The 27,795-nt window shown below is 51.0% G+C and overlaps 10 protein-coding genes across 10 annotated transcripts; 6 read left to right on the top strand and 4 right to left on the bottom strand.

Annotated features, from left to right (window-relative positions):
- Positions 1 to 806: 806 nt before the first annotated feature.
- On the top strand, positions 807 to 1,873 carry DSM5745_09565 (uncharacterized protein; the record flags this gene model as incomplete). Its single annotated transcript, XM_026751581.1, has 4 exons — positions 807 to 1,092; positions 1,157 to 1,443; positions 1,532 to 1,770; positions 1,825 to 1,873. 4 exons carry the CDS (start codon positions 807 to 809, stop codon positions 1,871 to 1,873), a joined length of 861 nt encoding a protein of 286 aa, XP_026599929.1.
- Positions 1,874 to 2,012: 139 nt separating this feature from the next.
- On the bottom strand, positions 2,013 to 3,434 carry DSM5745_09564 (cytochrome and DOMON domain-containing protein; the record flags this gene model as incomplete). Its single annotated transcript, XM_026751580.1, has 1 exon — positions 2,013 to 3,434. The coding sequence occupies one exon, from the start codon at positions 3,432 to 3,434 to the stop codon at positions 2,013 to 2,015; it is 1,422 nt and encodes a 473-aa protein (XP_026599928.1).
- A 274-nt stretch (positions 3,435 to 3,708) lies between these two features.
- On the top strand, positions 3,709 to 4,649 carry DSM5745_09563 (carbon-nitrogen hydrolase family protein; the record flags this gene model as incomplete). The annotated part of the gene is made up of 2 exons (XM_026751579.1): positions 3,709 to 3,763; positions 3,823 to 4,649. 2 exons carry the CDS (start codon positions 3,709 to 3,711, stop codon positions 4,647 to 4,649), a joined length of 882 nt encoding a protein of 293 aa, XP_026599927.1.
- A 780-nt stretch (positions 4,650 to 5,429) lies between these two features.
- Positions 5,430 to 6,387, top strand: DSM5745_09562 (60S ribosomal protein eL31; the record flags this gene model as incomplete). The annotated part of the gene is made up of 3 exons (XM_026751578.1): positions 5,430 to 5,516; positions 6,034 to 6,108; positions 6,181 to 6,387. The coding sequence occupies 3 exons, from the start codon at positions 5,430 to 5,432 to the stop codon at positions 6,385 to 6,387; spliced, it is 369 nt and encodes a 122-aa protein (XP_026599926.1).
- An 892-nt stretch (positions 6,388 to 7,279) lies between these two features.
- On the bottom strand, positions 7,280 to 11,681 carry DSM5745_09561 (RanBP1 domain protein; the record flags this gene model as incomplete). Its single annotated transcript, XM_026751577.1, has 2 exons — positions 7,280 to 11,381; positions 11,620 to 11,681. The coding sequence occupies 2 exons, from the start codon at positions 11,679 to 11,681 to the stop codon at positions 7,280 to 7,282; spliced, it is 4,164 nt and encodes a 1,387-aa protein (XP_026599925.1).
- A 1,526-nt stretch (positions 11,682 to 13,207) lies between these two features.
- On the bottom strand, positions 13,208 to 13,734 carry DSM5745_09560 (SCP2 sterol-binding domain-containing protein; the record flags this gene model as incomplete). Its single annotated transcript, XM_026751576.1, has 3 exons — positions 13,208 to 13,371; positions 13,439 to 13,648; positions 13,719 to 13,734. The coding sequence occupies 3 exons, from the start codon at positions 13,732 to 13,734 to the stop codon at positions 13,208 to 13,210; spliced, it is 390 nt and encodes a 129-aa protein (XP_026599924.1).
- A 1,846-nt stretch (positions 13,735 to 15,580) lies between these two features.
- On the top strand, positions 15,581 to 19,303 carry DSM5745_09559 (ATP-dependent DNA helicase; the record flags this gene model as incomplete). The annotated part of the gene is made up of 4 exons (XM_026751575.1): positions 15,581 to 16,872; positions 16,931 to 17,708; positions 17,773 to 19,233; positions 19,289 to 19,303. 4 exons carry the CDS (start codon positions 15,581 to 15,583, stop codon positions 19,301 to 19,303), a joined length of 3,546 nt encoding a protein of 1,181 aa, XP_026599923.1.
- A 1,253-nt stretch (positions 19,304 to 20,556) lies between these two features.
- On the bottom strand, positions 20,557 to 23,011 carry DSM5745_09558 (GTP-binding nuclear protein; the record flags this gene model as incomplete). Its single annotated transcript, XM_026751574.1, has 9 exons — positions 20,557 to 20,688; positions 20,744 to 20,949; positions 21,003 to 21,156; positions 21,228 to 21,320; positions 21,353 to 21,575; positions 22,150 to 22,253; positions 22,324 to 22,676; positions 22,726 to 22,798; positions 22,859 to 23,011. 9 exons carry the CDS (start codon positions 23,009 to 23,011, stop codon positions 20,557 to 20,559), a joined length of 1,491 nt encoding a protein of 496 aa, XP_026599922.1.
- A 658-nt stretch (positions 23,012 to 23,669) lies between these two features.
- Positions 23,670 to 26,485, top strand: DSM5745_09557 (putative Rho guanyl nucleotide exchange factor; the record flags this gene model as incomplete). Its single annotated transcript, XM_026751573.1, has 5 exons — positions 23,670 to 24,281; positions 24,349 to 24,648; positions 24,704 to 25,180; positions 25,234 to 25,347; positions 25,559 to 26,485. 5 exons carry the CDS (start codon positions 23,670 to 23,672, stop codon positions 26,483 to 26,485), a joined length of 2,430 nt encoding a protein of 809 aa, XP_026599921.1.
- A 740-nt stretch (positions 26,486 to 27,225) lies between these two features.
- DSM5745_09556 (SBDS family protein) lies at positions 27,226 to 27,734 on the top strand (the record flags this gene model as incomplete). Its single annotated transcript, XM_026751572.1, has 3 exons — positions 27,226 to 27,386; positions 27,479 to 27,602; positions 27,675 to 27,734. 3 exons carry the CDS (start codon positions 27,226 to 27,228, stop codon positions 27,732 to 27,734), a joined length of 345 nt encoding a protein of 114 aa, XP_026599920.1.
- Between the last annotated feature and the right edge of the window lie 61 nt (positions 27,735 to 27,795).

Genomic DNA, 27,795 nt, shown 5'->3' with positions numbered 1-27,795 from the left:
AGCAGAGAACCGTCCACGATCAGATCCAGTATTATTACCTCACCCCACTCACCAAGGGCATAAGTGGTCCATCTTCCGAACGCACCGGTCTACCTCCCGGCATTGAAGTTTTCGATCCGGCTTATAGCGACAGCATTTCGAGAAATATATAGGTCTCCCGTCCGGTTGGCACACAAAGACGTCTTTCTCTTGTAGAAGTCCCCCAACCCAGCTGTATCCCGCCCACTTCCAGGTATTCCATGATCGACGAACTGACCCTGACCCGCATGAGCAATCTGCAAGAAAGTCATAGCGTTGTAAGACTCCAGGTCTTTCTGCCTTGAGTGACGTTGGGACACCACGAGACGCGGCTTGGCCGCTTGGGCAACCCCAGTTCCATGACCAAAGCATCACACCTGCACGAGGCCGAATACGTGCCCCGGCTAGAGCACCCGGCAGGCCTCGCACCAGTTACACGGCGTTGGTAGCAAGTGGCTTATACCCTGGGTGGCTTAGTCGGGAACCTAGTCCTACCGTAGACCCGGCGTACGACCACGACCTCATAGCCTTGTACTCCGCATGCGCGTATGTGCCTAAGCGTTCAGGCTTCTTTTATCTTGAACGAGGACCGGATGAGGCTCTATCAAGCGGGTAAATGGCGTCTGTATGCCTTGTAGGCGGAATCTCTGACTCGTCCGTGATATAAGAAATAGATGTGCCGTGCCATGCTATGGATAGGTATATGCCCGACCAATCTAGACTATCCAATCACTCTACGCACCCTTCTCAGGATCTCTCTAACTAGACAATAATAGCCCACGGTTTCAATGGAAGGTTACGACAAACTCGCGGCCCTGATGACGGGCGACAAGGGCCTCTCCATCTTCCGCTCCTTCAAGCGGCTCAACGCCAAGAACCTGCTATACTTGCAGGCTGAAATCGCAATCAAAGAGAAAGAACTGATTGAAATTGCCAAGGAGGATCGGGAGTCCAAGGATGCAGATCGTGAGAAGTACTCGTCCTCTGTGCGCTTCATGAAGGGCTTCGTTGAGGACCAGCCCTCGGAGCAGTGGGAGAAGTGGTTGCAGGTTAGGGAGTTGCTGGAGAAGTATAGTGAGTTTTCTTTTATATTGATTATTCTGTATGTATAAGATGGAAAGTTGCTTATGCAGGATAGATACGGCTATCGCACAGCAGGCCCAGCTCCTCCGGTATAAGCCGCCGCATAGGCGCGATCTGAAGATCTTCCGGCAGTGGCTGTCAGATAACTCGGTTTGGTCGACGCCGGCAGAATGCCAGCAGTGGTTTGGTGGGCCTGACGGCGAGAATGCAAGGGATCTGGTGACGCTCTCGGGGCGGTACGACAACGTCGACTCGCTGACAAGATGGGTGTTCCGGGCGTTTGTGCCGTTCTGGCATAAGCATGTGCTCGGGTTTTATTATTGGCTCGTTGGGTCCAAGAAGGTGCGTGCTGTGTTTCGGATGTTTCATGTGAATTGTCGAGGGCTGGCTGACTGACTGGCCATTGGCCGGGCCGGGTGGATGGAAGCAGACAGGAGACATTGAGATGGGCACAGTTTACTATAACGACGAGAAGATCGTTCGATTCACAAGGGTCACTAGCACGATAACATCATCCGTTATTCCGGCGACATCGATGCTAGCGCTATATCTCATCGAGAACATGATCCTCCGGTTGATCATCATTATTGTGTACAATATTGGGTTTTCGATCATAATTGGCCTTCTGGCCAAGGCGAGGCGGGTTGAGGTGTTTGCGGCTTCGACGGCGTATGCTGATCATCTGGCTCTCTGGGTTGCAGAGGAGACTAACATGCTGAACAGGTTTGCTGCTGTACAAGTCGCGTTCATCACCAATTTCCCTCGGGACTGAGTAGGGAATGAGACGTTTGCTGGCGGTGTTAGGGCACGGCGTTATATAGGAGGGTTTGGCGTGTGGCGTGATGTTGGCTATTTGACAAGAGCCAAGAGCAGGCATTAACGAATGATTTGTATGCTCTTCAGGATACTGTTTACTCTGCGTCTGATTTGTGTAGTTTGACAGGTTTCGAACTTCCGTTGCTTGACTCGAGTTCGCTCTCATCATCATCGTCCGGGGCAATGGCAAAATAATCATCCCTCGTGGCCTCCAAGGCGTACAGAGGGCTCTCCTCTTCCCAGTTTTGCGGATGTCCACGTTGCTTACGCTGACGTGTAGCATACCAAACCCAGCTACTCACGGCCACTGCAGCGATTGATATATAACTGGCGGCCAAAGAAATCAAGGACCAGCCGCGGCCGGTTAAGAAAAGCCCGGTAATTATGTTGGTCCAACCAAGCAATAAAAATACACGGCCTAACCATATATGCCCATGGGAAGCCCATTGGCGCTGCTTTATCCTGACAAATAGAACGTGATGGCGCCAGCCTAGCCAAATCTGAACCAAGCTGAGGAGAGCCACGATGAGTCCGATATAATGGTGGGGAGAGCTGATCTTATGTGCCCTAAGCAGTCCTATAGCCACGCCGACCAAGACCAAAGTTGACGCAATGAGCTGCAAGATCCAGTGGTATCTGAACGATTTGCTTGACCCTGACCGCATTGCAACTACTCCAGCCGGGAAGCATAGCAGAAAAGCAGCGCTCATAATAAAGCCGTGGAAACGGGCAAATGAGTTCCTCCAAGACCATCCACCAGGTATATCCCAGGCGCCGAGGGTAGCGACACCGGGTCGAATTGGAGGCGAAAGTGGTGCTAGTATGTCTTTGGCCACTGCCCGTGCCATGTCGACGTAGAAGCGTCCCCAGCCGCCAGTTTCCGCGTGGTGCTCATGCACGTCCAGATGCACGACGTCTGCAAACGTATCGAATTCTTGATGTTTGTTCCACGCCCAAATCCATGGCTGGGCTGTTGCGTCCATATCTATTGGCGACCCAGGCCACTTTGTAAACGAATAGCATATGATTGCTACTTCTGCGACAGAAACCGAGTTTCCGTTCGAGGTCTTGCTCTGCGAATTATCCTTGGCAGAATCAACGGAAGCCCATTCGGCTTTAACGACACGAATTTCAGCTCCTCCAGTATCGGATGAAGAGAGAAGATGGGGCTGATGATGACCGTCAATCGTACGTACGCTCACAGCAGGGGCGTTTAGCTCAGAAGAAAAGGGATCGCCGTAGACGATGAACATCAATGAGCCTGCCATCATTGATCCGGTGCCGAGGGCAGTCCAGCCCAGAGCCGAGCTCTTGGTGACATGTATACTCATATACAGATCCTGGTTATTTGACGAAGAGTTAAAGAACGTCGAAATGCCCAAGCAAAAGTCAATGGTAGCATCCGGCGAATCCTCATGGCCGAAACGGCAGTACTGCACCGGTTCACTCACGGCCCGAGAAGCAAATATGAAGACTAAAGTGGCTGCCCTCAGGATGGGCCAGTATAATGGCTGCATTCTGCCAGTTCCAGTGATTCCTCGAGGATGATGAGAGCGAGAGAGTCGAAAGAAAAGCTCAATAGAAAGGTCAATAGCAGCCCAAATGCACGTGATACCTCCGTGTAACTATATTTTGGCCAATCATGGCTGATAATGACTAAGCTAGGAAGATAAGGCCGAAAGGGGGGAAGATCGGCGGTGGCATCATCTCCAACTCCGACTCCCTCCCCGCACTGCTCCAACACAACGTTCCTTCTCACTTTTCCTTTGTACCCTTGTGCACATATACAACATGGCCGCCATACTGAAGAAGCCCCTTAAGCTTGCTTTGGTGCAGCTTGCATCAGGTGCGTCTCATTTCTCCCAACCAACTCGAGTGTTCAAGCTAATGGATTTCGGAGTATAGGCGCAGACAAAGCTGCGAATCTTGCCCACGCCCGCACGAAGGTCCTCGAAGCTGCAAAGGCCGGCGCGTCGTTGATTGTCCTCCCCGAATGCTTCAACTCCCCATATGGTACTCAATACTTCCCTAAATATGCCGAGACTCTTCTTCCGTCTCCCCCAACCAAAGAGCAGTCTCCGTCTTATCACGCTTTATCTGCTATCGCCGCCGAGGCCAAGGCGTATCTCGTAGGAGGCAGCATCCCGGAACTTGAGACCACGTCCAATAAGTACTACAACACATCGCTGGTATTCTCACCTTCTGGTGCGCTCATCGGAACCCACCGCAAGACACACTTGTTCGACATCGATATCCCCGGCAAGATCACATTCAAGGAGAGCGAGGTATTGTCGCCCGGGAACCAATTGACTGTTGTTGATCTCCCTGACTACGGCAAAATCGGGCTGGCCATTTGCTATGATATCCGTTTCCCCGAGCCCGGCATGACCGCCGCACGGAATGGCGCATTCGCGCTTATCTATCCTGGTGCTTTCAACACGACCACTGGCCCCTTGCACTGGCAGCTACTCGCTCGTGCCCGCGCAGTTGACAATCAAGTGTATGTGGCATTGTGCAGTCCCGCGCGAGACACGACTGCCACCTACCATGCGTACGGCCACAGTTTGGTCGCGGACCCTAGCGCGAAAATTCTGTCAGAGGCAGAAGAATCAGAGAACATCGTTTACGCCCAACTCGACCCTGAGACGATCGATAGTACGCGAAAGGGTATTCCCATCTACACCCAACGCCGGTTTGACTTGTACCCGGACGTGAGCGCCGGCAAGAACTAATGCCTTGCCTCCGATCAAACATGAACGACACTGCGACTATCCCGTACATAGAGAATCAAACGTCGCTCAACTGAATGGTCAGAATCAAATATCATCTTCAAGTAATGGTAAAATCATCAAAATAGTTCACCTACACATTGTCGCGGCGTCATAAGTGAGTTAGGGCTACTACTAGAGTGGCTCGTGCTCCGCTGGCCCTGTCTCGACTCAAGAAGTCCATGGGTGCCCCAACTTGACTCTCTGGATTGCTTCGTCACTCGTCTCTTCCTTATGGCCGTACGAAGACTGGATAGTCGCACATCCTAGGACATAAAGGACTTGCATAGTAGATGCCATGATTCTGAGTTTAAAGGCAAGAAGTCGTGGGACACTTTCGTTACTGTAGGAGCTCTCAGACACGCAACGAGACGTAAAGCTTGAACAGAGAATCAGGCGAGCTTGACGAGGCGGAAGACAACCGAGTACTACTCTATATCCAACAATAACAATAGAGGATCTTCCCGCCTTTGAAGGCCTTGAAGTTCTCGGTCTTCATAGTGGTAGCAAGGGGGTCATGTGATCCGGCATCCACCAATCAGAGTGACCCCACACAAGCGAGCCGCACTTTTCGAGCAGCACGAAAAAGGCCATCTCGAAATCCTCAACTCCTCGACAGTCGACAACTTCAGCCAACCACAGCCGAACACCCTTCAGTGAGTTTGATGCGTCCGCTCCGTCTTCAGAATTGAGATTATCTTCTCGCGACGAATTAATCTGACAATTCGCTTTTTCTATCCAGAAATGTCCAACGTCCAGACCGGCAAGAAGCAGCGCTCGGCTATCGCCGACGTGGTGACCCGCGAGTACACCATCAACCTGCACAAGAGGGTATGTTGAACGCGAAATCCGTCATTACCTCTCCTTTCACCTTCGGGCGGTCGACGCCTTATCGACCACCGAATTTGCGATGCTACGGAAGACAAGGATGAAATACACCTTCTCTTTTGGAAAACCGTGAGGCATGGATGGAGAACACAAGACGATTCAAAGACCACGCCAACACGCAACAAGCGACAAGCGAACGACTTCCCTTGACTGAAGATACCTTCACTTGAGAAAGAAAGGTGGAAGCCGCAGCCTTGCGGGGGAAGAAGCAAAGCAAGTCGTTGCGCACGCAATTTAGACCAGAACCAGGACCAGGCCAGACCACTCTGCAACCCAAGAAACTGGGAGCGTTGTGCGATGAAACTGCGAACTGGGAACGGTCGCCCAAACGCAAAAAAGAAAATGAATTGGTTTTATGAAGTCCACCTCATGGCCGCAAATCGCAGCAAGAAAAAAATTCCTCTTTTTCAAGATGGCATTCGGGCGGAAGACTGATTCTTCTTTTTTTGTTACTCAATAGACGCACGGTGTTTCCTTCAAGAAGCGTGCTCCTCGCGCTATCAAGGAGATCCGCGCCTTCGCTACCCGCGCCATGGTAAGATTTTCCCTCCCAAAACTCTTTCCTGTTTTCGTCGTACCCTCTAACCACATTTTCTCCATGCAATAGGGTACCACCGACGTCCGCCTCGACCCCCAGCTCAACAAGAAGGTCTGGGAAGCCGGTATCAAGGGTGTTCCTTTCCGCCTCCGTGTCCGCATCTCCCGCAAGCGTAACGACGAGGAGGGTGCCAAGGAGAAGCTCTACTCTTACGTCCAGGCCGTCAACGTTAAGGAGCCCAAGGGTCTCCACACCACCGTTGTCGATGAGGAGTAAGCGGGCGTCGAGTTTCTACCGGTTTGAGTTGGTTGATACAAAAATGAATTCAAAAATACCTCTTCTGTGACGGCAACACTTGTTCCTTCTTCGTCCAGCCTTGATCTACTGTAAAATCGGACCGCCTCGAGCACTTCTTTACCTCACCATAATTCTTTACCTCACCATAGTACTCTGGATTCGTGTAGACGCGCTCATCGCATGCTGGGCGCGGTAGTCTAAGTTGATGGGATGGCTTATCGCTCCATTCGCTTTCTATCTTCGAGTCCCATACACGAAGTGAATGGTTCATTTCTTAACCAAGCCTATTCCTGATGTAAAATTTTTTCTTATCCTCTGCTTCAGACGCCACTGTATTTAGTAGACACCGGTGCAAACACCCGTCTACATGCCTACATGGCACTTACAGTAGTGATCATGCCCACTATACAAGGCAACGCAGCGCATCGAGTATCATAATCTCATACGGGAATCGATAAGAAGAATGCAAAGTAGATAGAACTGAAACTAGAACCTGTATTATGAAGAGCAAAACTCCAAACTATGCATATCGGCATGCTGACTTGATGTTCAGAAGACACAAGGGTAGAAGAGAAAAAAAGTAACAAGCATAACATGGAAATCCAAAATCAAACAGGGATGGATGCGAAGTGTTCGAAAATAGTGACAAAATAATACAAGACAAGGCTTTCTTTTAGGGAAAGCTTGCGATTTCGGTCATGAGATCCGGGGATAGAAACACAAAACGGCGGCCGAAGTAAGATGCGGTAATAGTTAGTGGGAGGGTGAAAGGCTGTTGAAAATGCAGATAATGTATCAATTGCCATGTCCATGTTTGTTCGTTCGTTAGAATAGCTTCGCATTCTGAGAGTCTAAGAATCAATCGACGTGTTTATGATTTGTTTTCCTCAATGGCGGTGCCGAGTTTGGGCATTTCGGCGGCTTTGAGGCGCAAAGCCCACATGTCAGGAGCGCCTTCGGCTTTAGGAACAAGGAACTGTATGCTTGTTCCATTCACAGTGTACTTGATCTCTTTCATCAAGTGGGTGTTCAACACCACGTTTCCGCTGGGATCGGCTCGAAGGAGAATACGGCTGCGGGACGTGGTTCGGTTCTTCAAGATGCGAAGGAAGCCCACACCTTGGCTTACCCAGGCACCGTCAACCAGCTTCAGGCCACGTGCTCGGGTCTCAATGACCATGTCTTCGTCCTCTTCGCCAGCGCCGCCTCGAGCAAGATCAACCTGGGGTTCATCTTTGGGAATATCGCCGTCGTTAGAGTCTTCAGCACCAGTATCAGAAGTCATTCCCGGAGTCGAGGCGCGGCTTTGCGATGCCGAAGTGAGCACAGACGGGGTCAAGAGCGTGGATTGCGTCTGGGAAGGACCGCCGAACGAGAAGCCAGCGGTCCCTTGGGTACCATTTGAGCCAGAGTTAGCACCTGCGGACGGAGCTCCAAATAGAGTTTGGAAGTTGAGGGAAGCACCAGAAGCCGGGGCGGCAGATCCAGTTTCAGACTGGGCCGATGCGACTGAGCCCTGTGCAGGTGTCGATGCAAATGTAATAGGAGAGCTCGGTTTCCAGGTGTTATCGCTACCAGGCTTCGTGGCGCTGGATCCAGTGGCGAAAATTGAAGCGGTGCTTCCACCGGGCGTAGCAGAGGTCGAGCCTCCGAAAGGATTATTGGCGGGCGTCGAAAGACTACTAAAAGGGTTGCTGGATGCAGGCTTAGGAGTGCTCTCGCCAGATTTCTCAGCCTGAGACTGGGACAACGAAGCGAATGGGTTCGGAGTAGACGCCGAACTATTGAACGACGATGACAAGTTCGAGGAGCCGAAAAGCGCAGAAGAAGTTTTATCTTCTCCACCCTGGCGCTTCGGCTTTCCGTCCTTGTCATACTCCACGCGATCGAACATGCTGCGGCCACCAGAACTCTTGTCTTTAGCGGTCTGCCCGGACTGCTTTGATTTCTCTAAAACCTTTGTGAAATCCCCTTCGTCACTGCTTTCGGGAGCAGGTGACTGAGAGTTACCATTTACCTTGGGGGCCGTTGTGCCTGTCTCAGGCCCTTTCGTTGGCGCAAAAGATGATTCTTCGGTGGCATCGTCATCACCGGAGACAGAGTCTTCTTCAGTGTCATCAGCAGCATCATCGTGTTCGTTCTCCGAAGGAACCGCGGACAGATTACCAAAAATATTGGTAGACGTTGAAAAAGAGTTGGGCTGAGAATCCAGAATTGACGAGGTAACGCTTGCGTTCGACTTTTCTTCTTCCGTAGTGTCGTCCTCAAACGAAAATCCTTGTCCAGGGACGAATTTGGCACGTCGGTTCTGTTGCGCTTCAATTTCCTCGCGCTTTTTGCGTTGCTTTTCGGCATCTTGGCGTGCCCACTCTGCCTCGTCATCTTCGTCCGAATCAAACTCTTCGGCCTTGCGCTTCTCCTTCTCCTTCTCAGCTTCCTTGTCAGACTGAGCCTTGAACTGGCTCAAGAAATTGCCAGAAACGCCAGAACCAAACTTAGGAACAGCCAGGGGTGCCGCCGAAGTACTAGCGCCCACACCAGTTGAAGGTTTGATGACGAATGGACTTGCAGAAGGGGCACCGGTTGCTGATGCAGTGAAGGAAGGTTTAAAGGTAGACGGAGATTGAGATGGGCTTGCACTCAAAGTTGAAGTCTCCTTGGGAAGTGTGGATGCAGAGAATGCGGGCTTTGGAGGGGAAGTTTTCGGCGTCGTAGAGAGCATGCTAGGTTTGGGCGATTCTGGGGTGGACGGTCGCAAAGACGAAGCATCATGCTTCTTGAAAGATGGAGTACCTGTTGCTTCGTCGGAATCCGAAGTTCTGGAGCGGGAAAAGGAGCTTGCGAAAATGCTGGCAGTTGTGGAGTCCCCATTAGTGCGTTTTGAAGGAGACGAAGAATCGCCATCGTTATCTTCAGCCGCCTTTCTTTTGTTACTGCTTGCAGGAGTATTCTGGCTTCCGTTGAAGGGTTGGGATGATGCCGTATTGCTTGGCAAAGCGGCAGCAGGGTTCGAGCTTCCACTGCCAAATGTTTTAACCTTTTTAGGGGACTGGACATCCAAAGCACCATTAGTGTCAATGGGAGCTTTGCGCTTAGTACCGGCCCCCTCAACTGGAGCACCAATTGTCTCGCGCACACGCAGGTAGAACTGCAGAAGGTGATCGAAGTCGTTAGTCTTAGCATCCAGCTTTGTTACTTCACGCTGGAAACACTCGTTTAGAAGTCGCACGCGGTGTGCCATTTCCACGCCTTCCTTGGTATGTTTATCCAAGCCAGATGGCAGCTTCGCAGGCTGAAGCTGTTCAAAGTTCAAAGTCGAGGTACTAGGAGCCGACAATAGCGACGGAGGCGCGACGTCAGACTGAGATCCGTTAAACTTGAAGGGACTTTCTGAAGCGGAAGCGGGAGCAGATGCGGGCGCGGGTGCGGAAGAGGTCGCCTTCGGGGCAGAGAATGAGAAAGCAGGAGACTGGGGGGTAGGCGACGAAGGTTGGGCAAGCGTGGAAGCGGAGAAAGGCGATGCAGAAGTAGCTGCTTTGAAAGGCTCATTTGTCTTTGCGACATCGCTGGGCGCAGGCTTTGGAGCAAATAAGCTCGAAGATGTGAGTGGTTTCTGCTCCGTCTTGGGGCTTTCTGCAGCTGGAGCTGCTGGTTTTTGGAACAGGGTATTGAAGGGATTGACTCCATCAGGCTTTGGCTTTTCTGATTCTGCTGAAGACGCAGGTTTCGCAGGTTGAGAGGCAAACAGACTTCCCGCTGACACAGGCTGTGATGCGCCATTAGGCTGAGTTGGCGCCGCGGTGGCACTCTGAGAAAACAACGACGGCCCAGAGGTTGTAGAAGAAAAGTTGAACGATGGTTTAGACGGGGTGGAGTCGCTCGGCTTTGCCTCTTCTTTGGCTTTTGCCTCTGTAGGTTTCTGCGTGGTAGATGGAGTAGTTGCACCAAAGAAGCTCGCGGGTTGAAAGGGATTCTGTCCCGCTGTTGCAGTCTTCGGAGCCGATGTGCTGAAGAGCGAAGATGAGGTAGTGCTAGTTGTCAGTGGTGCGGCACTGGAAGACGACGCAGCAGAAGTCGAGGGAGTAGGTTGAGTAGAAGCGCCAAACAGAGAGGGCGTTGCAGGAGCGGTCTGCTCTGCTGGCTTCGCTCCAAACAAGGGTTTAGATGGAGTCTGAGCCGGCGCCGCAGCCGTACCCCCAAAGAGGTTACTTGTTCCAGAGGCGCCGAAGCTCGTCGAAGCCCCAAAGCCGCCACTTCCGCCGCCGAATATTGACGATTTTTGCGGTACAGACTTAGAATCTGGAGAGGTCTGCATTGAGTCATCGCCGAATGACGCAGACTGCGGAAAGGGATTAGGCTTGTCCGCCCCAGATTGGGCGAAGAGGTTTGACGAGGAGCCACCGGTGGTGGGCTGGCCGAAAATACTTCCATTCGTTGGCGCAGTTGTGGCGGGTTGAGACGAAAATCCGCCATTGGCGGTGCTACCGAACAAACCTCCAGTAGGGCCGCTCTGCTGAGGCCCAGCACCAAAAAGTCCCCCAGAAGGCAGAGGTTGCTGGGCGGGTGATTGGCTTCCAGTCGAAGGAACATTGAACATGTTGCCTTTGAAGCCTGTGAAACTGCTCGCTTGCGGCTGTTGACTAACGGCGCCGGTATTCATGGATGCGAAGGGATTACTAGCAGGTGTTGATGCTGTCCCTCCAAACGAAGCAGAGAAATTGAAAGCCGACGAACCCCCTCCAGACCCGAATGCGAACTGTGATCCTCCGTTCTGAGCTGGCGGTTTGGGGGTTGGGCTAGCCGGAGGGAAACTTTGTGATTGTCCAAAACTGAAGCCGTTTGTCATCGGCTGTTGAGCAGCAGGTGGTGAGGAAACAGTGTTAGGATCAAGCGAACTAAACGGCGTGCCAAACGAAGCACCCGCGCTACTTGACGGCGTGCCAGCACGCGGCCGCCTGCGAACGTCCTTGATTCTAGAAACGTCGTTAGCCAATGCAACAAATGTGATATGTCAGGAAGAGGCATATGCAGAAATGGCGAACGCAAGGGAGAGTAGTTTCGGGCTCCGTAGCGCCAAAAAAGATACAGTAGCGATCAAGAAAAGTAGAGCGGCATGCTTCTAAGGCTCTAGAGGCTGCAGATTGACGCGCGGGGGTGAAGTAAAGCAGAGTTGTTCGCATAGGGCGCAAAGGTCGGTCAGCAATCACTTACCTCCGAGCCGCTAGTTGCGCAGCTGTGGCCCGCTGGGGCTTGTCGTCCGGTGTACTCGACATGTTGAATTTGAATAAATCGGTGTCCTTGTCCCCTTGAGGGCCTTGATTCGGTCTCTTAGACATTTATCAAAACAACAGCAGAGCACCCGCGGCCTTCACCCCTTCCTTAAAACAGTTCAAGCCTTCGGGCGGACGTATGTCATTCACTGTACTGAGCGCTTTTCCGCACCTCCTTCAGCGAATATATTCTGCTCTTGGTGAATGATCAAAGCGGTTGGCGACTCGTTGTCCCGGCAATAACGAACCCGAGTCGCGATGCAGGTCGAAGCGTCGGAGAAAAAAGGTATGTGCGGACCGGTTCGCGAACGTCAAGTGACAGGAAAACCGCAATGTCGCTTCTGGGAAATTGATTTCTATGATGAATATGATACCGGTTCCCTGTTAATTGCTGTCGTCGCGGACTGCGGCTCGAAATGCGCACGCGCTTGGTCCGTTCTTCGGGGGTGGGTAGGGTCGCAATTCACGAGTCAAGCAGAAGTAGGATGAGGTGAGACGGGAAAAAAAGAAAAGGACAGAAAGTCAGAGTTCTAAAGTAAGCAAAAGCATCGAATCCAGAGTGCGGGCGCTTCGATTCGATGTGCTCTGCCCTGTGAAGTGATGGGTGTTACTCGCTAGAGCTACTTCTTTTGCTTCCGCTCGCTGGGGGAGGGACTGCCAGCAGACCGCTCGAAAAAATCTAAGTCACGTGCCATGCTCAAGGCCGAGTCTTGGCACAAGCACAAACAATTTCATTCACTTGGGTTCCTTTCACTATTCCAACGGTAATTTCTGGTTCTATTTGTATATATTCTTAGGTGCAAGTGGATTCTTAGTGCTCACGATAAAAAAAATGAAAATATCCAAGTCAAAGTAGTCGTTGCTGTACAGGACGCATAATCCGCCTACACCGCTGTTCGTCGCGTTTCTATGACATGGAAAGGAATGCCTTGGAGTACCTCAATATGACGTCCTACCTGAGTGAGATGGCTAGCAAATGGCCAGGCAGACAGGCAATCCATCATTCCTTCGAGAAGCGAGCACCTGCACCCTTCGATGATCGCTTGCCTTGCGCATGCTACTGTACTTAATCATGTGTGTGGCGGCCAGTCCATCCTACCTATGACGATAGAAACGGCAACACATTGGAGCTTGAGGCCTTGTCGCAAGAATTGACTCTATGTATAAATGCCCTATCTCTTCCGCTCTTTAGAGCTGGTATAGCGACAGTATTTTATCGATGGTGGTCAGCCGTAGGGAGTAGATGTCGCCAATCTCCCCATACTGTCGGCTTTTGCGATGCACGGGCGTTGAGCGCGACCCGTCAGGAGGAAGTGTCAGGTGGTTACCAGTGCTACCTTACCCAGGCATCGACGGAGCAAGTCCACTGAACTGGCCTGTCAACGCCTTACTACTTACTTTTTCAGGCCATCGTATAATTAATATGAATGTATTGAATGGATGGAAGATGGTGCTTTTTATTCGTTCAGGGAATCTGAGTGGATCGCCGTCCGGCTGCGAAATACATAAATGAAAAGTAAAAAGGGTATCTATAGCTTGGCCTTGCCCTGGGCCTTCTTCAGAACGGGTTCCATCTTGGTGGCCTTCATGATGTTGCCCTTGATCTTGAGCTTGCCTCCCATGAAGAGTCTCTGGGCATTGGCTTTGCCGGAAACCAGAGACCCAAAGTCCTTGTCCGAAAGCTGAAGGGTCACTGTTGACACAATCACATTAGCCCCCTATTCGCAACGATCCCCGGTTGTAGATGGATGGACACTAACCGTCGGCCTTTTTACCAGGAGGAGCAGCACCCTTGCCAACGACGCCGTTCTCCTTGAGGTCGAGGTGCCAGCTCTCTTCCTTGCCAGCGTCGTTCTTCAGTTGGAAAGCAACGACAGTTTGGGCATTCTTGATAGCCTCCTTGCGCTCGGCCTCGTCGCCCTGGAGAGTAGCGTTGATCGCGTCGAAAGCGGCGGAGGATTCGAAACCGTCTACAATCGTGGAAGCTTGGTTAGAGCGGAGCTGCGTGGAATGGAAGCGATCGGGTCGAGATTGACGTACCTTCTTTGAGAGTCATCGTGGGCACGAGATATTATGGGCAAGCGTACAATTGGGACGAAGAGCGAGATAGAAGTCTGTGTAACTATAGGAGAACAAGGAGACGGCGAGGGAATACAAATATTATTATAGTGATGGCATCGATCTTACCCCGGACATGTGAATCCAGGCGGTCAGAGGACTGCTGCAATCTTATGCCGAGGCTCGTTTCCTTCGTTGCTCCGCTGGCCTAGCTTGATTCTTGTGATTTCCTCCTATCAGATACATAAGGCGTCCGCAAAATCCAGGGCGTGGATTGTGGTTAACGAGAATGGTTTCTCTTGCGAGCTAATCGCGTAGTGATGGGGCGCCATCCACATGAAAGCAGGCTATACGGTACCAGGTACCTCGCTCCTCGGGGTACCACGATTCTTAGTATGATGCAAGTAGATACGGGCGAGGCTAAATATTCTGTCAGCAGTTCTCGACTCTTTCTAGGTATATTCTCGACCCTTTTTATCCTTCGAGCTTCGCTGGGTCTTAGAAGTTTCCAATCTTGGAACCAAAGGGCAGTGTCTTATCCCCAGACCGCATCTAAGAGCTTGAACTCATTCCTTTTCCCTGTTCAAGGAGTGCAGAGCGCCTGTGTTCTCGCCAGAATATCTACCCACATATCTTGTCTGAAACCAAGATGTCGTTTTTATAAGCTGAAATGTCTGGCCGAACCTAAGTACAGGTTCACCCGCCAAAGGAAGGACTGAAAGGGTCGCCGACCTCGTCCTTCGCATGATCGCATCGCAGCCATCCATCAACATGCACTCAAGAAACAACTGAAGCCTTTGAGCTCTATGGTGTGCAGTCCCTTCGTGTGACCATGAGTGGCTTCTAAGTTCTAGGTAACTGGTGGGCTGTAGACGAACTCCCAACCCACGGGTGCGAGAAGTTACCGGAGTAGTACCTTCCATATCGCTCGCCATAGACTTTTTAGGATCATTCTCTGGATGAATTCCGACAGTATAGGTTGTGTTTAAAAAGGCAGTGGACGAAAAGGCTGCTACACAGCAACAGGTATACTTTGGGCTCCCAATGTGCTCTCGGCAGCCAGGCTGAAGGCTACTGGATCGCTCGCTGCGGTCTCTAGGTGGCCACAGTCGATGTCGACCTTGTAGCAGGTTGGGACCTCTCTTTGTCTGGCAGAATCGAAACCATCGTCATACTTTGTGGCGGCATGGATTGCATTAATTTAGCCTTTGGAAACTGACAAAGGCCTCCAAAATAGAGCGCAACAATAAAATCTTCAGTATTCATGGAGAAGGTTGATAGAAGGTATGCTGTAGGCATTGTTACGAGCCTTGGGCGCTTTTTATTGTTTCAGAATAATCCTCTAGGTAATCAATATATGGAGAGTTGAGGTCATTATATATTCGCGAAGCACCCACTAAAAGGAAGTGAAAAGTCTAGAAGACCCTTTTGCCACTTCGATTGACAGACTCTAGAGCCTCTTAAGAGCCTCAAGTGAATAATAATACTAGGTTACAGCCATCTCTAGGCAACTTCGGCGCCCTCTCACATCTTTCACCGATTAGCCCTGGCAGCCACTCCCGCAGGCTGTGTTAGGCTTAATTGACCAACGCGCCAAGAGGTGATAGATCAATTACTATCGCGCTTAATATTATCGTGCCTCACCCGCCTCCGAATCTCTCCTACTCATTCAATTCCCCGCCTCCCTTACTTTCGCTTCACTCACTTTCACCAAGAGACCTCTCACCTCTCACTGATCACCCCATGGACTCGTCGTTTGCCGGAATCGTGTTCCTCGGAAGTTCAGCCCACTTATAAGATCGCCTTCGTCCTCGCTTCTTCGCGACGACCCCCCGCCGTAAATCATGGCATCATTCACTGGCCAAACAATCGAGGAGCTCGAGGAAGAGCTCGATTTGCAAAAAGCGATTCTGCAAAGTCTCCACGAGACATTCAGTTCGCGATCCGATGCTCTTGAACAAAAACAAGAAACATTGGAGGTGATTCGGGATCTCGAAAGAAGCTTAGCTAGGCTCCGCGGCAGCAACACAGATCGCTCCTTCTCTATCGGGCAGAGTCTAGCACCATCTCAGCTGGACGGCTCGACCTTCTCTACTCCATCGGTTACATTCAGCCCACCGCAAGCCGGCCGAGCCTCGTTCTCTTTACCCTCGCGACCTCGAGATTCTCGACCAGACCTACCTTCAGGCATGTTCTCCACCCGCAAACGCCCATTTGCCGATGACGATGAAGACGACGAGAGCCACTTCTCGTTCAAACGTGCCACAGGGAGTAGGGCGAGTCCTGCTTTTGACCAGGCGGCTTCGTCTATCTCGTTCAACCGCAGCAGCCCCGATTATCTAGCCAACACCGAGTATGATGAAGATGATATTCTCGGCATCTTTGGGGTTGAAGGCGAAGACATGCGTACAATCCAGGAGGAACACAGAAGAGCAGAAAAATGGTTGGAAGAACGGAAGAAGCAAGAGCGCCGCGATGCGGAGTTTGCTCGCAATCTGATGTCTCACGGCATGCAGTCCTCAACAGCATTCACTCCGCTAAACTCCTCGTCTGCCAGTCGTCCAGAATCTTCTTTCCCTGGACGTGAACACCTTTCACCACAAACTGCACAACCCGGCTCCGCCAATCCACTGTTTTCGAGCACAATACCAGGGGGTTTAATGGCCCCGCCTCTGAACGGGAATAATGCCTTCCGCGGTCCGCAATTTGAATCTTCAAGATCACTTACAGATAGCGATGATAGTGATCTCGCAGAAATTACTCCGCTAGACTTTCAATCTCGCACCGTTTTCAACCCGAGAAACATCAGCCACCTACCCCCATATCCATCGAACCACGGAGACACTGGCTCAGGCGTATCCAATGTTTCCAGACCACTCCATGGCCCTCACTCCAACCCTTATGCCTCCCCTGGTGCCGTACCTGGACCGAGTGGTGCTGTCAACACATCAAGTATGTGGCCGCAGCTTGCATCGTCCGCTGCGGCAGCCTACAGAGGAGCCAGAGATTTCTTGAACGAGAGGGCTGGGGGTTCTAGTCTCTTGTCGTCTGCCATGTCGTCGCTGGGTGATGTTATCACTAACGGGTTTGTTGACGATGAATATCGGTCGGACTATTATGGTCGCGATAGTATTCGGTAAGTTTTTCATTGGTCACCTTGCACTGTCTGGCTTCCTAATCATCAGCGTTTACAGGGACTTCTACGAAAACGGAGCCGACCCCAAGCAAGTTAACGAGGAGATCAAACAGCTGCTGGAAACCATCCGACCCGATGCTGACATTTCAGCCAAAGACCGTGAAGGTACTCCGGAGGCTCTAAGGTTCACGTTGTACGATCACCAGAAGCTGGGACTGGCCTGGATGAAGTCCAAGGAAGAATGTGATCAGAACGGGGGCATCTTAGCCGACGACATGGGTTTAGGCAAAACGATTCAAGCAATTGCCCTCATGGTCTCTCGCCCGTCAAGTGACCCCGAACGAAAGACGACGTTGATAATTGCTCCCGTCGCATTGATGCAGCAGTGGAAGCGGGAAATCGAGAAGATTATTCGGCCTAAACATCGCCTCCAGGTATACATCCTGCACGGTGCTCAGAGCAAAACGAACTTCAGTGAGTTGAAGAAATTTGATGTTGTACTCACCACGTTTGGCACGCTCGCGTCGGAGCTAAAGCGTGTTAATGAGTACGAAAAACTACTCAAGGAGGGTGCCGAAGAGTCAACGCTGAGCAGACAGTTCCTGAGAAAGCTACCCTGCCTTGGACCTATTAGCAAATGGTATAGGGTCATAATCGACGAGGCCCAGTGCATCAAGAATCGAGGTACCCAGTCTGCGATGGCATGCTGTCGCCTGAACGCAACCTACCGCTGGTGTATGAGCGGTACTCCTATGATGAACACCGTGGAGGAGTTGCATTCTTTGTTGAAGTTCTTGCGCAATCGTCCATACGCTAGTCTAGAAAAGTTCAGACAGGTGAGTAGCTCAGTCTTCTATCTGGCGGTCCCCCGACCAATGTCGGCTAACTGATGCAAATCAGGATTTCTCTCAGCCGCTGAAGAGTGGCTTTAAGGGGTCACAGGACAAAGCAATGCAGCAATTCCGTGTTCTTATAAAGGCAGTACTCTTACGGCGAACGAAGGATTCGAAAATCGATGGCAAGCCCATTCTCAACCTACCTCGCAGAGTATCCGAGAAAGTCCACGCCGCTTTTAGTGAAGATGAACTTGAACTATACAAAGCACTCGAAGCCAAGACTCAACTCCAGTTCAACAAATATCTTGCAGCCGGGTCAGTCGGGCGGAACTATTCGAACATTCTTGTTCTCCTTCTTCGTCTTCGACAAGCCTGCTGTCATCCGCACTTAATTACCGATTTCAGCGTCAAACTCAACGAGACTACCCAAGAAGTGGATTTAATGGCTAATGCCAGGGAGTTCAGTGACGAAGTTATCGCTCGTCTCCGAGATAATCCGAATCTCGAATGCCCCGTCTGTATTGATGCGGTGGACAACCCAATAATTTTCTTCCCCTGCGGGCACGGGACTTGCAGTGAATGTTTCTCCAGGATCTCCGATCCTTCTCTTGCTCTACAAAATGGCGTCGATGGACAAGCACAGGTAAAGTGTCCCAATTGTCGTGGACTCGTCGATCCCAAGAAAATCACCGATCATGTGTCCTTTCGAAAAGTCCATTTCGCCGATGGATCCGAGGATGTAGGTGGCTTGGATGGCTTGGGAGTCGCGGCAGATGAAGATGAGGACGATGATGATACCGACGACAGCGACGAGGGTGGCACATTGTCCGACTTCATTGTCAACGATAGTGACGATGATTCAACGCCTCCTCGAAAAGCGAAGGCGAAAAGCAAGGGCAAAGGCAAAGGCAACCCCAAGAAGTCTCTTGCTCAGCTCAAGAAAGAGGCTTCGAAGAACCAGGCCTCCAAGCGCAAGTACATGCGCCGTCTGGAGAAAACATGGATCACCAGCGCAAAGATTGAAAAGACCATGGAGATCATACGGGACGTGGAACACCAGGCTAACGATGAAAAGATCATCATCTTCAGCCAGTTCACTTCTCTTCTGGATTTGCTCGAGGTACCAATCGCGCGCGAAGGCCACCGGTACCGTCGGTATGATGGAAGCATGAAACCCTCAGATCGGAATTCAGCCGTGCTAGCCTTTACTGATGACCCAACCTGCAAAATTATGCTCGTCTCATTGAAGGCAGGTAATGCTGGATTGAACCTTGTCGCCGCAAACCACGTGGTCATTTTTGATCCGTTTTGGAACCCGTACGTTGAAGAGCAGGCAATCGACCGTGCCCACCGTATCGGGCAGATGCGCGAAGTACAAGTTCATCGAATTCTTGTGCCAGAAACTGTCGAAGATCGCATTGTCGAGCTTCAAGATAAGAAGCGGGCCATCATTGACGGCGCATTGGATGAGAAAGAATCGAAGAATATCGCCAGGTTGAGCGTTCGCGAACTCGGCTACCTCTTTGTACGTCCCCCAGCAACCCCTTGCCTTACAAGTTACTAACTTTTTTGTCTTCCAGGGAATCGCCCAATAGGTGCATTTGCATTTTCTCTAATTATGGCGCGTTGGCGTGTTCAAGGATTTCTCTCATTACTGTTCTCATTTCTTATACCCCAAGTACATCAACAAAAGTCTCACCAACCTTTTCTTTCACCCCGTGCCTGTTACCGTGATGTTTCTGCATTTACTTCCAATCAGCAGCATCTTAGAGGCAGAGGATATGTTTTGCATCTCATATTTGTCTGAATGTATGGTTCTCTTCGTCTTGTCGGGTTCTCTCATTTCCTCATATTTAGCACGGCTGCACGACTGCATGACTACAATAACTAGAGGTGCCCTTCTTGAAGAATCCAGATCCGGTTTAACAGGCCACAGAAACTCATAACCCGAATCGGGGTAGAAGATAGCCAATGTTTGACCGCCGTTCTCATCACTCAGCCCCTGTATGTAGAGACTCAACCATGCTACTGAGCCCTGGCAAGCAGATAAGGCTCGCTCACCCACTTCTGCCTTACGCATGCGATTCTACCCAGATCAACCTATGGAGTTCAGCCGATTTCGAATGCATGTACTCATGGATTAGACAAACGTACCGATTGTCTTTACAGAGTATCGCTTGAACAGCCCAACGAAATGTCGCCCAACGCTGACGTCATTTCTCGCTAAAGGCTTACGCTGTTATGATTTCTATACCACGTGCAGTAGTATGGGAAAACCACATGGAAGGTTCTCGGCCTACGAAATGCTCTGGTAGTGACAAATCGCGCGATTGGAAGCGCAAGATATTACGGTATAGCAGGCTAGCCAATATTGAGTTTAGGGACCGGAGCGTTGAAGCCCCAAGTTACCCCGTTCTTTGTCCCAAGTGTTCTTTATCTCCAAGAATATACACCGTTGATGCAGATAACGAATATTAGAGGTCTCCGGAAACAGGTCAAACTGGAATGAACCGCAGGGCAAAAATAGATGTGCGAACTTTTCTTTCGGAGAGATATTGCAGAAGATAGCTGCGATTTTTTTTCTGCTATGAACTTTGGGTGTAGAGATAAAGGAATCTAGACTACTAGTGGTAATATTGAATGGAGGGAAAAAAGGGGGGAAATCAAAGCAAATATCGTGCCAGCCATCCACAGACCAATCCACCGCTGATCGTTGTATCGTGATTCGAGACTTTGCGTGCGTAAACGTTCCAAGTTATGTTCGTTCTGTTGGAGCTGGACGCGGCCATAGGGGGTTCGACCGTACGAGCCGCGATTCGATCCAAAACCTTCATTGACCTGGGACAATCTAGAGGTCGGCATCATCCTCGTCGGGCAGGGGCTGGTTGGCGGCCGCTTCCATCTCCTGGGTGTACTGAGCCATGAGGTTGGCGTCGACCTGGACCTCAGGAGGAGCAAGGGCGGGAGCGGCGACGAATTCCTGAATAAGTCTGTTAGCGTGCATTACAAGAGCAGGTACACAAAGGTTGGCTAACCAGAGAGGCGTTTCCGACCAGCTTCCTGGCGAGCCACAGGAAAGGCTTCTCGAAGTTGTAGTTGGACTTCGCGGAAATGTCGTAGTACTGGAGGTTCTTCTTGCGGTGGAAGGTAATGGTCTTGGCCTTCACCTTGCGCTCCTTAACATCGACCTTGTTACCGGTGAGGACGATGGGGATGTTCTCGCAGACACGGACGAGGTCACCTATCAATCTTTGTGAGCAAAGACGTCGTTTCAGTAGGGTATTGATCACGTACGGTGCCAGTTGGGAACGTTCTTGTAGGTGATACGGGAGGTAACATCGAACATGATGATACCGCACTGTCCGTTGATGTAGTATCCATCTCGCAGACCACCGAACTTCTCCTGACCAGCTGTGTCCCAAACGTCGAACTGGATTGTGCCCAGGTTCTAATGCAAGCGTTAGTCGAGGCGACGAAAGCATGGCGGATAACCGAAGCGGGGTCAACAGCGGGGCATACCGTGGTGAAGGTGATGGGGTGAACCTCGACACCGAGAGTAGCGATGTACTTCTTCTCGAATTCACCAGTAAGGTGGCGCTTGACGAAAGTGGTCTGCGAAGAGAGAAATTTTCAGGTTAGTTGACGTTCTTGTCGACGGGTTGCGAGCGGCGCGGGGTCGAGTTTTGCCTTATTGTTGACGCCGCTGCCAACAGCCGGACAGAAGGGCAAACGAGGCGAGTGACGGATAGTGGATAGGTGTTGAGGACAGAACGACTAGGGATGTCGTGGTATCCGGGGGAGTTCGATGAAACTTGCCTTTCCAGTACCACCGTCGCCGACGAGGACGAGCTTGAAGGTTGGGACTTGCTCGGACATTGTGGTTATGTGAAATTAAATGAAAGGAAAAGCAGATATTTTCAATTCGGAATCCGACACGAGACGGAGAGGTCAAATATCGACAGTCGAAGGCGCGACAGACGATGAGGATGGAAGGGGTGGGGAATCAAAAGGATGAGGGCAGGGAGAAAACAGAGTGAGCGGTTCAAGTTTTGGTGATGGAATTTTTGCCCGAGTCGGTCTGCCTTTGTAGTCACGTGTCGAGGCCTCAGGCAACGCGGGGCTCTATAGAAGGAAAACGATGAGAACTCAATAATTCTTGATCTTTGTTCCTGCCAAATCTGCTGAGAGATATCTACTTTGCACATAATAGACCTCCTTCGGTACCTAAAACATGCCCAATGCCGGGGATCAAGTAACGCCGCCCATGCTTAACCATACAAACTAAATTCATCATCAATCATGACACATTTCTGTCTTCGTGTCCCAATGCTTCTCCATCCACGTAAGACTCTTGTACTTCAGACACTTATTTTTATTCCATACCCAATTAAACCGTCGACCGCATTGTGACCGCTAGAGGGGAAGAAGGTGACAGCCTAACAATCCACGGCCGCCCCAATCACGGCGTGGCACAAGTTCCAAGTCCAGATGAGAGGCATTTCCAGGAGTTGGGCCGTTCCGTGAGACTTTGACAACGATGGTGCGCTGGGCAATAAAAGTCAGCGCTTGCGCTCCGGATGACCGGCTAGGGTATGTGAGGCCAAGGGTGACTTACTCCTTCGTTCTGTTGGACTACTTCCGCCACCTTGGAAAGACGCTCGTGGTTGAGCCAGTTCACTGTCCCAAAACTTCGAATGGTATCGCCAGCCTGCATCCCAGCTCGGCCAGCAGGACTTCCGGGCACAACACTATTTACCTTCGCGAACGGCGTCAAGGCGCCCGCCCCGGCAGCTGATGGACTGACTTCGGAGGGCCCAGAGAAGGAGCCATTTGTATTGCTTGTAGATGTGTTGGCAGGCGAGCTGCGTTGGAGACCGGCAAAATGGGTGTGAATGCCCTTCTCAATGTAGGTCATGACCTCTTTGTGATCGTAACGGAGTCTGATTATCTGCGCACGAATGGTGCGGACTGAGGCGTTCTTAGCGACTATACCACTCGTATTGGGGTTGTATCTCACTTTGCGCGACGTCGATGTCGTCGCGGGGAAAGCCGTCGAAAGTCGTCAGAGAAGTGTTCATGTTGACGCCATGCTAGTGGACAGAAATCAGTTAGTAGTCGAAAGACAATCCGCTAGCGGCCCCGGGACTCACCGAGCTAAGGACGCTGCTGAGAGCCGAGAGTTCTTCCTCGATCTGTTCTTTGTGTTTCGACAGCTCGCTCATGGATAGCTTGGAAAGATCGCGGGGGATCCCTCCGGACGTGGATCCGGAGGATACAGTGGGAGCATGCAGATTGTTGGCCATGGGAATTCCCATATTCTGAATTTGAACGAATCTAGAACATGATGCGGGAAGTTCGTTCAGGTTCTCGGTCAGTGAGCGATTGGTGGCGGGTGGAGAGATGAGATCTGTCAAGGTGGGAGAAAGGCGATCTGGGGCTGATGCTTGGCACGCTACGTTTCACCTTCAACCTTACACAGCAGACAGATATCCTCGCTTTTTGCCCTTTCAGGCGATGGTACCCCGATTCTCACCGGTACCGAACTGAGCTGGAAAAATGACAGGTTTAGAAAACAAAGTATAATTTATGTACAAACGCAAAAGCTGGAAAGGCGGGCCGGCCAATCCAGATACAGAGCGTGTACAAGTCCTCCAAAGGGGACATGGAAGCGCGTGAGAAGTTCATGGATTGGCTGTTCGGAGTTCAGTTCTCGGCTGGAGTACGCCATGGCGACGGGATCTGCAATGGTGTTATTCATCTGGTCAGAATCTCAAGACTTGCCGTGCTTCACGGCTGAGAGTGACTAAGAGGACTGATGCCTACCTCCTTCCCGTTCTATTATGTTGGGGAACCTGATTGCGACTTCCAATCTGTCATGCGAGTCACCACTGTCTTCCGTCTAGGACGAAAATTCGTACCAGCAGTTGTGGCCGTGCCCAACCAAGCTCGCTTCCACCTGCGATGGCGCCGTCCGTTGAATCGCTCGCTAAAGTGGATGAGTCCAAGGAGGAAGTCAGTGAGCCCAATGTCGTCCGGATGCCGATGGTATCATCCGAAGTGGACGAGGAAAAATTGGCCCAATTCCCCAACTGCGTGACCACCGATATCTTTATCAATCGAGTTCAAACTTCTGACCGAGTATCTACCGCCTCGCCTTTTAAACGATGGGTCAACAGCCTACGACCCAAGAAGGCGTTTGGACCAGAACCTTATATTGAAGGCTGGCAGCGCATACCTCGGAGCAGCGGCGACCAGGATCACCTCTCACCGCACCCTGGGTCGTTGGAACAGCAATGGGAGAAACTCTCAGGGAAGTCCTCTCACCTGGGCACGATGAAGACAGCCACAATGAGTACTATGAGTCAAAGCGTCGCTAGGTCAAGAAGAACGACTCAGAGCACCACGAATCGAAGCAAATCGGACTTTCGAGCCTCCATGGACAGTTTGAGGCCAACGCTCAGCGTTTGTATCGACGAGGAAGCTCAAAATCGTGCCCTCAAGCGACGGCAAGTGCTTCAAGAGATCATCGCCACAGAATCAGACTATATTTTCGACTTGAAGGCGCTCTCGGATGTATGCACTGTAACTGGAGTGTTTCTGCCTCTGTACCCTCATGTCTGCTAATGCATCGTATTTGCAGTTGCTCCTGACTACATCACCGCGATCCGAAATCTACTTCAATGTCCAGCAGATCCGCGAATGCCACGAGAGCTTCCTTAGGCGGATTCGAAGCTTGATCCCATCTTCAAACCTTCCTCGGATGCAGCTCGAAAGGATGATGAACTATGGAGTGCCGATGCGCCCCGAGTTAGGTCTCAAAGCCTTCCAACCTCGGTCCTTGAGGACGCAAAGCCTCAAGGCGTCCGTCGATCGCCGATTGAAACAACTAGCATCGGAAGCAAATGAGGCCTTGGTAGTGGCTCGAGAGATTGGGTACTTGGTATGCCACCCAAGGGCTCACACATTTGCTCCACGATTAATCCGTTATGTTACAGTCAAAGTCTTTCATATACTATAAAGAGTTCTGCAAGAACTACGATGTCTTGGTCGAGGATGTTGTCATTTTACGCAATACCGTTCGAAACTCGCAAGAATTCGACCAAGGCATAGAGGCTATGACAAAGTCGGCTGCATCGATGGAGACACGTCCACTATACAACAACAAATCGCTATGCATGAATGATATCCTTATCAAGGTTGGTGGTGAAACACCAATTGATTCTTTAGAAGTCTCCGTCGCGCTAACATATATCCAGCCCGCCCAACGCCTTTGTAAATATCCGCTGCTACTCCAGGAGCTGTTAAGATGGACTCATATCCAGGATGATCCCTCTGCACATGACGAGATCCGGCAGGTTCTGGAAGATGTCCGCGAAGTGCTTGCAGAGATCAATGATGCTACTGCGAGTACTCTTAGCAGAAACTTCGTCGCAAAGACATTTTTACTAAATGATCTCCTCGAATTCAAAACGGTAAAGCTGCCATTCTGGATCCTGTGGGACACAGCTAACGATGAACCTCTTAGGTCACTGCCATCGATATCTATAAACAACTAGGTCCACTGACCCTTTGCGGTGTTCTGCACGTTACCTACCGATCATCATCGACACAGCCAGGGCTGGTAAAGGGGGCTTTTATGGTGTGTGTTTTATTCAAACATCATTTTTTTCTCGCCAAAATGAATGAAGAGTACCGAAGACTCCAACCGCTGGCCTGCCTCTATATATCCGACGTGAGGATAGATAGTCTGGCAAATGGGAAAGGTATGTGACGATGCTAGTGGCTTCACTCACTGACGGTTTGCAGGTGGTGACTACTTCTGTGTACTCTCCTGGAAATTACTATTCCAGCTTAAGGACGAGAAATACGAACTTGTCCTTAGCGCTTCGTCCGCCGCGGAAGAGAAACAATGGAAGACCGGGATTCTGAAGTCAGTGGCGGCGTCTGCCGAGATGCCCAACGCAGTTGCGTCCGAACTTCGAGGGAGCTCGTTCCTAGTTCTAGACATTACTCCGGAAGAAGATGTTTCAGATATTACGCCGCAACTATCCCGCAGACCGTCTCTACAGACCTTAGGGACAATAGGCATGCAACGAGTTCGATCCAATCTGCAACCAATAATAATCCGAAAGACCCATTGCCCGCAGAAGCACGGCCAGACGCAACAGGTTGACGGCGAGCTAGAACGTCCTAAAATACCTCCGCCTATCTCGGAACCGTTCACGATCACAGCTAAAAGACAGGATAGGATTCGCCTGGAGCGTGCGATCCAGCAAATTTACACAAAAGATCTGCTTCCATACCCCGGAATGTTCCTGGGCACGGGTGAGCTCTTTTTCGGGCCGGGCTCGATTATGAGACATCTAAGCCTTCGGTCAAAGCGATACAACCGGTCTAGCTCTGTAAATCTGCCCAGCAGCTTCCCGAAAACAAGCCAACCACAAGCTGTTGACGATTATGAGGACAAGGTACAAGGCTCGACCAAGCGAAAAAGACGGGAATCCTCGGATCGCAGCCACAGCTTTGACCATGAGAAGAGCTGGATACTGCACAAAGACACCGCTCTGCTCATGGGCCGTTCTAGGACTATGAGGATCAAAACGAGTTCTAGGTCAATTCACAACACGAAGTCGCAGCAGCCGCTCAGATCCCCCAAGTCAGACAAGAGCCCTGCCGCCCCAGACACGCACGCACGGAAAGGCCTCTGGACGATATTCAATTCCATGTCTTGTCGCTGGTCGAAGAAGCATGCCCGCCCAAGTCTTGGTGGAGCGTGATGATGCAACCGCAAGAGCTCCTGGCTGAAAGAATATACAGAGGAAGGCTTACAGAGGTACTCTACGCAACCCCTCTACTTCGTATGCAATCGTACTTGAATGTGGGGTTGAGAGGGGCATCTGAATATCGTTACCTAGACAGACTTGGCGAGACGTAATGAGGCATTGAAAGTGCAGCCTGAGCAAGATCGAATGACGATCAGGGCAACCCAATTCCGTAACACGTAGACTCCACCGAAACAACGGAGCCCAGAAGAGGGAAGAATAATGACATGTTCCAAGCTGTCAACAACGAGAATGTTCGGAGGGGTCCGATGACGTCGGAGCTTCAGAGCTACCTTACCACCTGCGTCTTCACACCGCAGCAAGCAAAAGGACAGCACAATGGATCCAATTACCCAATTACCCAATGAACGCCAGAACTGACCCCTGAAAATCAAATACTCCTGTCTATCTCGCAAACCCCGCTTAGCTTTCGCGGCAAGCAAGCTGCCCTCACCGGAGCTCTGCCCCAGAGAGCCCACCAGCCGGGTGACGTCACCAATACTCATCACGCCAGCCTTGAAGATCTCCAGCTCTTTATATTCTACCTCACGCGACTTCTTCTTTCTTTCCTTCTCTTCGTTACTACTGAATCATCTCTTTCGAATATACCACGAACCATCCCCAAACACACGCTTTCCCAACAAACCCAACTCTAAACTTTACTCTCTCTCCCACATACCTCACAACCCATCACAATGCGCGCCAACGACCCTTCCTCCAAGGTCTTCTACAAGGGCAAGTCCGACGACTTCATCGTCTTTGTCGAGGACCCCGCCACACTCAAGAACTGGAAGAACGACTCCACGATCCCTCTCTCTGACGTCGTCAACGGGTGGAAGATCTTCGTCACTCACAAGTATGCTGCCCATCCCCACTACTACCCCGCGCCCACTTGGACGCTTGAGATGTTTAAAGGAGTGAAGCGAGGCTAACATTACACGTCCCCAGGCACGGATCCCAAGGCATCTACGACGGCGCAAGCAAGTCCTCGCTCGAGAACGAGTTCGGCACGCACAACGATGAGGAGTGCGTGAAGAAGATCCTGGAGCATGGTGAACTGCAGGGGTACACTGTACGTTCTTCTTCTTCCCCTTATAGGAGTCCGATGATGATTATGAATGATGCTAACTGTTTTGCTCTGCAGCAACGGGAACGCGGCGGCGACACCAACATCTCAAACGGACCTCAGGGCCAGCTGCCTTAGATTCGTTTCATACGACTCTACTCTTACTTCACACACATTACCTCCCACTACTACTCTCATA

The sequence above is a fragment of the Aspergillus mulundensis genome (assembly GCF_003369625.1).
Source record: "Aspergillus mulundensis strain DSM 5745 chromosome Unknown scaffold_12, whole genome shotgun sequence".
NCBI classification, from domain to species: Eukaryota; Fungi; Ascomycota; class Eurotiomycetes; order Eurotiales; family Aspergillaceae; genus Aspergillus; species Aspergillus mulundensis.
This window is presented reverse-complemented; position numbering and strand designations above follow the sequence as displayed.